Raw genomic sequence first — 12,927 nt, forward strand, 5'->3', positions numbered from 1 at the left:
TGGGAAACTGACGGTTAAATGGAAGGAGAAACTAATGTTTGAAAAACTCTCAGAACAGATTTTTTATCTATTAATTTAAAGAGGTAGTTTCAATTTTTTGTATGTTGAGTTTTAGCATTGCCCTAATTTTCCACTTAATTTTTGGACTTGATTATAATAGAACAGAGCCATCAAATGTGTCAAATGGACTATATCATGTGTAGTGTGTTAAGTTCTATCTTGTAGTGGAATGATCAGCCATTTTGGCTGACTGAAGGCTGATGCTTGTGGCAGCCCTTTTGGCTCATTGAATGTCATCTGTTCCTTCTCCCCAATGATTGACGTTGACTGAATGCATGAATAGTGAGTGGTAATGGCCAATCCTTTTAAGACAGATAGCAAGAAAGACCATTGTACCTGTCTTAGAATTACATTTATTGTTGTTATTCGTGTTTACTGATAAGCACAACAACCAATAAGCGTCTCTCGATAGTAAAAGATAAAATAATGACGGTAAGGGCTTTATTTTTAGATACATAGTAGACAACAAGCCAGCCATGTTTTTTCATTTTGGGATAGAAAGCCTGAATTATTAAAAAGCTAATCCATGGTGTTGCTTTTAAAACTTTGCACATATTATTTTTGGGTGGCTTTGTACAAATTCAATCAATAATTATCTGCAGTTATTAGCCACGGATTTAAAAAAAATGCTTTTCATATTCTTTCAAGTTTATTAACGAGGTTTTAAATTGAACATGTGCCACACAGGAGGTGTCCCGATTTATTATTGGCAGTGATAATTAGGTGGGGGTTTTGCACATTGCGCCATGATGATGTTTTCTGTTTCTCACATAAGCATGCTTTTTTTTTTTTCACGGGCAAGCTCACAGGTAATTTGCAGCCATAATTAAGCAGACAACTATTCATATAGGGAATGTGTGCATGTGTGACTTCCCCGCTAATTAAGGGTATTAATTACAATCAGAGCTACTCCTGAGAGAGGTTGTTTCGCTCCCAGTTGAGGTTCTTAAGGCTTTATCTCACATCACCATCTCCCCCCACCAACAGCTCAGTCTATATTACATTATCATGTAATCCCAAATATACATACAGTGCAGTAGTGCACCTGCTGTATCCAAAATATGCTGGTAGGAGACTGATAGCGACCCATGGCTAGCTAGGGTACTGAGAGGGATTTGCAAAACACTTTATATTTAATTATGCCATATAGTTATCATAGGGGTGAATCCAGAACTTAGTTTTTCATTCTGCTGAATTTACAGGACTTTACTTCAGCATGTGTTTCTTGAAAATATTTCCATAACTGAATAATAGGAGCATTTGTTCAAGCCCCATGGGAGATAAAGTAACTATAAATGTGTATATTATGTTTTTACGTTAACCGTGTACGATAAATTTGTGACTTGTTTACGTAAAATTTGCCAGAATGGGTCAATTGAAAAAGTAGTGAGGCCAAAAGAGATCCCATGGGAGCTTTAACACAAATTCATATCTCTTTATACAAAGTTAAAGAAGCGTTGACTTGCTTTTTTTATGAGCTGGATGCGTATTCCTGGTTAAATATCTTGCCTTGCACTTTTTTTGTACTGTTGTGCATCCTCAGCACATAGAAGAAGAGTCTGACATCATTTATGGAGCATTTTACAGTCGACTCCCAGATGCAACGTGAGTTGTTGCATTTCAATATTGCAAGAGTGTTGCCTGCTGAGGCCAAGTTGGCGCACACATGCTCGCTCGGAATGGTTAACAAAAGCAAAAGAAGTTGACTCCTTATGCTCATGTTTTATTAACCTTCCTTTGGCAAAATACAGTATATGTTAACGATTGCACTTATGAAACACCTGTTAGGTCGTATTAAATATGTCTCATAGTAAAACTTCAACTTAAACTCAGCCCTTCATTTAATTTTAGAAGGCATAAAAACATGCTTGGAGAGACTATATATAAAAATTTCGTTTGTTTTATTCACAGTCCCCAAAACGGGAATTAAATTTGGGATTATTCGCTGGAAGCTAATCAGAAATGGGTAACTCGAACTGAGAAAACTATGCTAATCACGATACAGAAACAAATTTGAGTGACTCTCGACCTCTCATTGAATCTGTTCCCATAGTTCTTATTAATAATTAGAATAAGGGGTCTACTTCTTGAGCAGGTGAAACACAATGAAAGATATGATTATTCATTCTGAATTATTCTCCCCAACCAAGAACCACAAGTGACCACTCGCTTGAAAGAATTGCATTTCAAGTCAAGACAAATTTATTTATCTATTCTAACCATTCATCACAAAGGTTGTAAATGATCCTCAGAGTGCTTTAAGTGCATATTGTCAACCTATGCTAAGTACAATCACAAAATTTACTCCAATACACACACGTATGCTCTCTTAACAGTTATATCCAGGTTTGTAAAACCTCCATCTTGGAAATCTTGTCTTTTATGGCAGCTGAGTGCACCAGGTCAAGTTTTCACAAAAATGATGTATGTCTTTAATGCTTAGTTCGTTTGGGGAAGACTCGTAAACACGCCATTAACTGAAGAGTTTTTGGACAGCGTTTTGGCGTTACGAGTCCATTAAAGCTAGATCAAAAATCTTTAAAGCAGTAAGCCAGCTGAAGAATCAAGTTGGACAGGATAGCAGCTATAGAAAGGGAATGCTGGAAAAGTATGACTGAAACAACGAATTGGGAAACACCGTAAATTCGTCCATCCTGTTGCACTGAGTACTAATGACTATTTTTTCTGTCTTGTTTGTTTACAGTGGATGGCTGCACAGACTGGTCGGTGGACTACCTCAAGTACCGGGTCCTGCAGGGTGAGCCTGTGCGGCTAAAATGCGCCCTGTTCTACGGCTACATCCGTGCCAACTACAGCCAGGCTCAGAGTGTCGGCCTCAGCCTCATGTGGTACCGCAGCTCGGGTCTCGGCCACAGCGACTTCGAGGAACCCATCTCGTTCGATGGTGTACGCATGAGCAAGGAGGAGGATGCTATCTGGTTCAGACCTGCTGACATTCAGGACATTGGACTCTACTCCTGTGTCTTAAGGTAAGATCGACAAAGATTGTGTGCAATGGTTAATTGTATTCATCAGTTTAAAAATAGAGGGAAAGAGTTTTTAAACATTACTACTGGAGTGCAAGTGGGATAATTCTATATTCATGGCTTGGAAGTCATTTCCATACTCATTTATTGTATTTTTGACTTCACAAACAGTGACAACGAACTACTATGTTTACCACTCCAGTAACATAATCTTCATTCCTTCCGTGATAGTTATGTGATTGCCGCTAACAACTTAGTGCCCTAAACTTTTTTGAGGTTGCTAAAATATTCCACATTGACTTTATATTTGGAGGCATGTGTTTTGTATCTTATGTCCCATCCACAATCAGCTAATGTATACCCTAGTTTACCTCTAACCCCAATCCGAATAAATGCTGTAGAGAAGAAGGGAGGAAGATTCATCATGTTTCACTGCCATGACTCATCGCACTATGTTGTTTTTTGTTATAAATATCAGAGCATTCAATACCTGGAAAATAGTCAAAGTTGTTATATCATTACAATGACTACAAACCAAATTCACGGTACTAAAATAAATTGAGCAAAATACTAGCCACACTGTATAACGTGGTTTTAAACAATGCTACAGAATACCTCATTAAATTGAATTGGGGTATTCTTGTAGGCTTGAACAAATAAGCGTAATCATGTAGAAGAATAGTACTATACGAAGCATATACTTTAGTTGCGAGACGTTTCTGTTTCTACAGAGGTGCGTAATAAGATTAAGATGCACAGTGGTGTCGCGGTAACTTATTAACCTTTACGGCAGATAACATCCCTCACTAATTGGCTCGTTGGAGCTCTCCATTTTGCAGAGTTTTTAATAAACTGGGTTAAAGGCCTCTTAAGGAACCGAAGAGGCCTGAAGTGTACTCAATAAGTGTCCCTCTGTGAAATGTACCGAGATTTATGTGGTCGCATTTTTCCGCAACAAATCACTGTTTTTTTATTCTCATTTTAACGTTCAGTCATTTAACGTTGACATGCAACAACAAGCTTGCGTCTACTTCAAACTAAACGCTGATGGTTTTTCTCTTCTAGCGTTCGTTTCCATTTGATACTCACGGAACATAGGACACGAGAGATTTTTCCTCCCTTATGGTCTTTTTTTTAGTGACATTTTGATGAAAACACCAACCAAAATTGCACCATTTCAATAGTGTTCCACTTTGGATGCTCCATTGTGGCTTGTTTTATTACACGGCTGCAACTTATTTTTATACAGTCGTGACCGATATGAATGGTAGAGAGAGGACACATTGTGGAAATGAGCCTCTGGAGTGGCTGCCCACCCATCAACCATGAAATTACACAAGCAAGTGGATATTTTACAAACTCAAAAAATGGGCCTTACACAAAAGCTTTTTCTCCAGCCGCTTCTTTCCGCTCATAAAGTCAATGTTACCTGAGCGCCAATATCGGACATTTTTGTCTGGAAATGCTTTGGTGTTTGGGATTGGGATCACACTATTTGATTCTCATAGTATTGACTATTCAATTCCTTTCGTCCTATCGAACGTGACCGCGTCAAGTCGACATTTGGCTGAAATCTCGCAATGTCAATGTGTTTTTTTTTATGGATGTTAAACAAATGCGTCTTATGTGCTCCCATTAGACCTTTGTGGCTCAGCTGTGTTATTTCTGAAGATCTCAGCTTTACTCAGCTATAAGTAGACAATTGCTTCCAAATGCAAATATGTGCGTATTAACAATGCATGATTCCATACATCCTTCAATTGGATTGTCCTCAAGCATTTTTTTCTTCCTAAACCCGCTACTTGAAATTCCATGATGCTTTCATTTTTTTGCCCTTATTGTGAAGCGTTTCATTGGTAATACAAAGGGAAGACAGGATGTGGTAACCTCTACATACAATTTATATAAAATATCTGCAGTATGCATATACTATAATGTGTATTTGACAACAATACATTATTCTATGTAATAAATACATATGTACCAATGGACAAAATGTATATATAAGCATAAGTGATCTAAATTTATGACAGGGTTTTAGAGAAAATAACATTCAAAAAGACATGATGGATTAAAAGAAAAGACTTCTTTAAAAATAAATCCACCAAAAGGTTGCTGCACTTTAAATGACAAGAATTGGCCAAAATAACTATTTGATAAGTATCTTTTTCCTATTAAAATGAGTGCCAATTCTTTCAAATGGTTTATCTCATTAAAACAAAATGTTTCTCTCATTCCACTCTGCCATTTTTCCCTTTTCTGTCTTTACATTAATTTTTCATACCAGCCGGATATACTGTACATGCGCGTGTATGTGGGTTTTATAGCTGTCGGAGGGTCAAAAGGGTTTATATAAAAGAGGTGACTCTCCTTATTGCTTCCATAACCTGAATAGATCATATGAAACCCGTCATTTGCAGTGAATGGGAGCATCTGGCGAGCCTTAAATGTAATGTAATGAAAGGGAATGAAAAGCCAGCGTGAGCCTTTCCTTGAGAATGACCAGACTCACTCACGCAAGGCAAATGTTTCTAGACTGTAGGAATACCGGTATCACAAAGTGTGGCTGTGGCTAAGACGCCTGTATTAATTGAAAAGTACTTACTGGGAAATGTATTCATGGAATTTGGTGTACCTTGAAGTCAAGGGGTTTATGTGAGGTTGACGAGAACTCACATTTGCTGTTCTAGCTCGTCTCAAAGGAGTTGCCAGTTTAGATCTTTGGCCAGAAACTATTCATCCAAAGGTTTTGGCATTGCTGACCTATTTTATGGTAACAAAGTACCGTATTTTCACGACTATAAGGTGCACCGCATTATAAGGCGCACCCTCAATGAATGACATTTTTTCCCATAAATAAGACGCACTGTATTATAAGACGCACTGTGGTATAAGGCGCACTGTCTATTTTGGAGAAAATTTAAGACTTTTAAGTGCGCCTTATAGTGGTGAAAATACGGTAATTGCTATTGACTTCCAGGTATGAAGCACTCACTACTTTACAGTCACCTCTAGAGCCAGCCATTGTTGATGTTTTGGATTTTTTTGTATAAAATCTTGCAGTGGGGGAGGAGCTATATGATGTAAGATGTTGTAAACTAAGATGGCACCTGCATATTTAACAGTATTGTTTCAGTTCAGGCGTTTGTGTTTTTTAATATCCGACAGTGATAGTTTTTCGTTTTTGGTTTTCTGTTTTTTCCATATATAAGGCGCACTGTCTATTTTGGAGAAAACTTAAGACTTTTAAGTGCGCCTTATAGTCGTGAAAATACGGTAGGCGACAACACCAGTAGAATACCAAGACAAAGGCAGGAGTTAAGAGAAAACTCCCACCACACAGGTGCATATTAACTGTCAAGTTGCAGTGGTGAACACCTCTACCTGATCAAAGTTGTATATGTCCGATGAGTTCCTCTTTTATCTCTCTTTTACCCAACAGACTTGCAAACTATACACACCAGCAGTGAAACTCCATCTGCACCTGTGAGGAAGCCAGTAAAAAAAATTAGCACAAGTCTGCACAAGTTCGATACAAACTGGAATGACGGCCATTGTTGTTTTAATGCCCATCCTGACATTTGAGACGAGATGTTTTTGGGCTACCTGGACTGACGAATTTTGTGTCGCCGTGCAATAAGAGATGCACGCCGCCGCCACATTACTGCTTGACCTTATTAATGCTTTGGTGAATGAATGGCAGCAAATCCCTTGCAGCAAGGTTGTTATAGCAACCGAAGGTGCCCTTGTTCATTCTTTGTGTGTCTGTTATTGTATTTTCACTGCTGAGTGTTGTTGATGCAGTGGACACAGGTTGCTTTGTAATGGCCCCGATAATAAGGACAATGATGATGAGGAATGCGGTGAATAAGAAAGCAAAGGGAAGAGAGAGAGAGAGTGGCGCCTCCTACATGTAATATTCATCACCATCTTCAATGTGTTGATGGTTGCTAAGAGACCAATAGGCGGGGGCGGGTTTTTGCTTGTCCAGTCTGGTCTTTCCTGTTGGGAACCCCTAGAGTTTGTCTCTTCGCTGATTAGTATTCCCGAGCCCCCAACTGACTACCTTTAACACCTCCTGCCACTCCCCTATAAATCCTCTACTATTTGTGAGGGTGAATTTTTTTGACTAAATATTTTGGTTGTTGCTAAACCAACTGAAATTCTGTAAATAGTAGGAGTGGTTGAGTGATGGATGAAAATTACTGAAGGGCAAAAAAATCATGACACTATCTACATGTTCATTCTGATTGTAACATTGAAACTGGATGAGAAAAAATTAAATCTTAGTCAGTGCCTTTTGGTTAGGAATGGTTTTCTTGTACTTGAATCCTCTTTGTGAAATGAACCATATTGATAATTGCAATTTATGCTTTTGATACTTTAGTCATTCATTTGATTGGCACTTAATCTCTGCAGGGTTTTCACTCAAATCAGTTGCGATACTCTTCGTCTACCCTGCAACCTTGAACGGGATCATCTGCATAGAAAATCAATATGTAATAAAGCAACATGGTCTACTGACCGCAAATGTTTCAACAAGGGACTTTTTTTTCTCTTCCTCTCTTTGCAGGAACTCAACTTACTGCATGAAGGTGTCCATGTCACTAACCGTTGCTGAGAACGACACAAATATGTGCTACAATTCGAATATGCGACGAATGGAGAAGGCCGAGCTGAGCAAGAGTAAAGATATACTCTGCCCTGATATTGATGACTATGTTGAGGCCGGGAAAGAGCCAGACATAACTTGGTACAAGGTGAGTAAGAATCACGCTTTAGTAGAGAACTTGTGTTTAGTTTAGTTCTCATTAAAAATAGATATATTTTAGCCAATGTGCATTCAGTGTAGGCGGGCTTCGATTTATTGTCTCCGACCGTCAAGGAATTTGATGCTGGCTTTAGTCAGGGCAGTTGGCGAGATGGTAGAGGGCAAATGTTCCCTTAGGAAAGAAAAATACAAAATTCACTTTACAAGACAATAGACTAAAGTATATCCCTGTCTAGTTAAGTTGCAGAATGATGACACAGTGTCGAGTTGGACTGTGACTTTAGCATTGCCCATGGTGAACTCAATGATTGTAAAACAGGGTAGATAAATATTTCCCTGAAAAGACTTTTTGGATCTGGTTCTTTAGCCTAGCAACAAAAAAAGGATGAGGTATACATAGAACTGTTCAAGAACATGAGACATTAGGTTATGAAGATGCAAATCATTGTGATAAACAGTATCACGCATTTGAAAATTAGCCCCAAAGTTGAAATGAACACAAATACTGTAATGTGACCTCCTGCTCCAATGAATAAGCGGCTGCTCCATGAAGCCTAATCATCCCTCATCTCAATTCAGGATGCGCCTACTCACTGGTTTCCCGGGTCCTCGCCTCTCCAGGGTCCGGCGAGGCTTGCGGGCAGCCCAGAGCACCCCCACCAAGGGTTCAGGCCGGACTAATCACAGGCAGATCAGTAGTAGATTATCTGGACGGCCGCGACCTCTAGATTTTCCCAGAATTCAATTACACTCTAGGTAATGACAGTGAATGCTGGAAACTGGAGTTATTTGGACCACTGCGGGGCAACCCTGATTGAATTCTAAAAATGCCGGGAGCAACAGAGAAATGGAATTCACGGGGACATCGATGTCCTGCCCTGAGCGCCTCGACCCTTGTCTATTACTGCATACCTACACCCGTTTTTTTCAGGACACAAAGTGCATAGAACTGCCTTAAAAGGCTCAGTCTAAATTATGTGAAGGTACTTATTGGGTAAAAACTGCAGCAAATTCCAAGTACTTTTCAACACACTTAATTCAAACTGATCTAAATTCTCTTCCAACAATCAGAAGCCATTTGTCTAAACAGACTATCCTGTTATTTCCCCAGGAATGTCATCCAAAGAAATGGCCCGCCAGTGTCGTCCAGAAGAGAGACATTCTGTCATTCCAAGAAGTGAAGGAAGACGACATTGGGAATTATACATGCGAAGTCCAATTTGGAGGCTTTGTGGTCAGGAGAACCACCGAACTCGCCGTCACCGGTAAGAGATGCTGTCGGGGGTGATGAAATGCGCATCGGGAATGGGAGGATTTGACTATTGTGCTTAATGTTGGCGGGATAAGATTCAGTTGTTTACACTGGAGGGGTATTTGAGGCAATGAATTGATAGCAAACACACAACATGCTCACCGCTGAGCACTGCTGCAACATCCCGCTGTTGCGCTAATTGCTACGGGAGGTTGGGGCCATTCATTCTGCTTCTTCCTCTTCTTCTACTTCACGTCAGTCTCCGGGAAATGAAATACCAGTATTTAAATACGACATTTTTTAATCCGTGGGTGTGCCTTTGTTTGGCTTTCTTGAAATATGTCAACAAGTGGCAATGCCATTTGTTTGACATGTTCGACACCCATGATGGTCCAAGTAACAATTTGTACTTTGCTAAGTTGCGGAAAAATGGTTCTCAGAGTGACCTTAAAGAGGATTGTTACACATCATTGTGGGCTCTGCTCCACACCTAAACAAACGTTTTCAACCAGCGGTGAGGCAAATGACACCATTTTTGTTCTGTCCTGTGATGTGGAATTTTGTAGAACACCATGCAAAAGTTGAAACCCTATACAACCGTGTCTTTTCAAGTATGAAATAATATAAATCTCTTCTCTGCTCTGGTCAAATTATGCATCCACTGGTTTCTGTATTCTATTAAAAGCAACAAATTAGCCAGAACCCAAGTGATGAATTAAACTGCCCGTTGCTTTTAATATCCCATCCCCTCGTTTCATGCATCCGTGCCCGTGTGCCGGTATGCACTACTAGAAGCGCACAAGATAAGTAATAAGTCCTCAAATTAGGGGCGGTAATTACATGTTACACCCTTGTGTTTGAAAAGAGCACCAGGTCTATCTATGGCAAAAAGAAAATCCCCAATTTATGTACTGATTTATCACCATATATATTTAAAATGGCGCATAGTTTTGTTTTCCCAAGGCATGATGTATTGAACACGTACAAAAAAAATACTTAAGTAATTTACAATCCATATTATGATGGTTTTACATTTAACTTTCGGAAGTCTATGGAAAAATTGAATAGAAGTTCAAACTTGGTATAAAATTATGTGTACATAAATATACTATGACCCCCAAACGGTAGATGTCGGAATGTTGTAATTAAGCTAAAGAAATAACACATGAAAAGGTAGGTCTTATAAAATGAAGTCTTTTAAATCAACGATCATAACTGCTCTTCTTGCTGAGGCTGCTTATTCTCCTGAGTTTCACAAAAGACTCTATTAAAAAAAAATCAAACGAGGCTAATTTTATATCACTATTCTAAACTGGTACCTTGTGTGATGTCACGTGTAAAGTTGGATTTGATAGATTAGTTTGGAAGCTTTTTCCCAACTTGATTTTCAAGCTGTCCTGCACAGGAAGACTTATTCCTTCCAATGACTGCACAGAGCAATCTGCCATTAAACGAGCCTACAATTATGCACATTTGCCTGCACTCTAAAACTAAAATTTACCAGAACATAAAAGCCCAAAACGGCATCAGAGCTAGAGATTTTCTTTTCGGGAATATACCAAGACGAAAGAGGTCATTGAGTTTAAGTGATCTTAAATATAGTGTCATGGCCTCTTGTCTTTTGCGTGAACCCTTTACCTCCATCTGACAATTTTGCTCTTCATCTACCATGTAACCAATGTTCCCCGGTTTAGAAACAGTGGCGCAGACATCATCTCAGCTGAGGTCATGCTTGTAATAGAGGTTAACTATGGGCGTAAACACGGGCGCATTCAAATCAGGCAGATCCACGGGAACGTTAATCAAGGGTCTGTGCTCCTTAGGTTAATAGAAATGTAAAAGAAACGCAATCCCCGTTGACTTGCTTAATATGCCCTCATTTCATGTCTTATTGGACTTTGAGAACTGTTTTAATGGAGTGCAGTGATCATACTGAACAAGATCCACAACTATACAACAAGAAATAGTCCTGCAAATACTACATATACCACTATTCTACCTCATCATAGCCCGTATTATCTTTTGCCTTAGTTGGACTTTGTACGTACATCGAGATTCCGAAAATTTAAAGCCACAAATAAATACCACAGCTGATCCTGAGTGATTGCACTTGCCGAGAAAATGAATTCAATTTGAACTCCAACATCTCAGGCAAGCAATTACCCATTACGTATTCAAAAATTATAAGCTGGCAGTAAATTGGGCGAATTAAACGTGGTTTTTCCCTCAACTCCTTCTGCCAGAGAATCTTAGTTCTGCACCAATCCTCACGCAGTAGATAAAGACCTGGATTCAGCTGATGTATGCACCTCCCCTTGTGCTCTGTTGGGATGAAAATATAGAATGAGCGTGGGAAGAATAGATAGAACAAGTGACTGATAACCCAAAAGTAGAGGAGTGATAGAGGGTGAGAGGAAAATATATATATATATACGACGCATTATGCTCCTGTATCTTATCGGTATTCGTTGCCAGTGTTTCCTAGCAGAAAGCGTATGTTCAAGACTATAAACACACTATTATCCTAGTGTTTATCACAGTGCACATTATCGTTTGCCTCCGTCGGACTTACTGTAATGGAGTCGTTTGGTTTGATGGATGCCTCAGGCACCCCTTTCTACCCGAGAGCCCCTTCCCCAGCCGGCTCCCTCCCTACTCTCGCTGTCTTCATTCCATTCTGGGGTTTTTTCATCATATTTTTTTTTAGATTGTTGCATTCACAAACTGCACAAATACCTGCACAAACTGATTGAGGTTATGGCCGGTGTAAATGTAGCATTTGGTAAGGCGGATTGGAGCAAAGACATCGGGAGGAGGATCAGCTGTCTTGCATAGTAAAGCAGGGGCAGAATCTAATGCATTTGGAATACATGAATGTATAAAAAACATGAGTGGGTGGGTACACTATGTAAAGTGGCTGCAGGTGTTTTAGGCTGTAAACACTTGATAACTTGTTCGCAAATTGTTAATCTGTAAAACCAGTGTTAAATATCACATTTGGAATGAATCATTATGACCAAAACGATCAAGAATATTCAAACCTTTGTGTTTTCAGTTCGTAGCATTTGAATGAGTACTATGCGAACAGTGATTGTTATACTATAGTAGATCTCCCGCCATGATGTAAGAATACTTTCCATTTTTGCTTGAGTGGTTAACATAGCCCTCTTTTGTCTTTGCCCTTACCATTTTCTGGGTACATTGCTCTTGAGCTTAACTCTCTCGAGATATACCCATATTTCCTTTTACCGAGGTTTGTATGCTTGTACGTGTGAAGGTGACCAAGAAAATCACCCTATTGCTTAACAAAAAAAAACTTTAGGGTCACCTTAGGAACTGTCATCACTTCATATGACCTTATGAAACGTTACTGCCTGTGAGCTTGTGCATGAATAACGCTTTGACTACGGTAGTATGGGGAACTCTTATACATTCGTGCTAGGCTATTAAAGAAAGGCCTAAATGGCCGGTCCCTGAGCCAATGAATAGAGGGGTTACTTGGATGGATGGCTGGCCAGGCAGTGGTCAAAACTGATATGAGAGCAGCGGGCTAGATAAGAGTGGCGTGCGGTGTGAGAAAAGCATGATGGCTTTTCTCTGGAGTGAAACCCTTCTCCAACTGTGTCTAAATGACGTGCGAACACAAGGTCGAATGTACCCACAGCCTGAGGCATGATACCATCGCACCTGACATGTCATAAGTGCCATTGACTTGGGCCAGGAAGTTGAATTTTCTAGACTTCAACGCAAACTGTAAGCACACCTAGCCCACACACTGTGAAAATGAAATCACACTTATCTCATTTGTGTGAGATGTTGCCATTGTACATTTGACCTGTCATCTAGGATGTTTGTAC

General features: G+C 39.6%; 1 protein-coding gene across 4 annotated transcripts in view; it reads left to right on the forward strand.

The window, feature by feature from the left end:
- il1rapl1a (interleukin 1 receptor accessory protein-like 1a) overlaps window positions 1-12,927 on the forward strand; it is a 139,565-nt gene that overhangs the window by 64,758 nt on the left and 61,880 nt on the right. For all 4 annotated transcript variants that reach the window (XM_077727589.1, XM_077727591.1, XM_077727588.1 and 1 more), the window contains exons 3-5: window positions 2,765-3,050; window positions 7,621-7,807; window positions 8,930-9,083. In XM_077727589.1, the coding sequence (XP_077583715.1) occupies window positions 2,765-3,050; window positions 7,621-7,807; window positions 8,930-9,083 (627 nt within the window). The remainder of the gene's footprint in view (window positions 1-2,764; window positions 3,051-7,620; window positions 7,808-8,929; window positions 9,084-12,927) is intronic.

The sequence above is a fragment of the Stigmatopora nigra genome, chromosome 11 (assembly GCF_051989575.1).
Source record: "Stigmatopora nigra isolate UIUO_SnigA chromosome 11, RoL_Snig_1.1, whole genome shotgun sequence".
In the NCBI taxonomy this organism is placed as follows: domain Eukaryota; kingdom Metazoa; phylum Chordata; class Actinopteri; order Syngnathiformes; family Syngnathidae; genus Stigmatopora; species Stigmatopora nigra.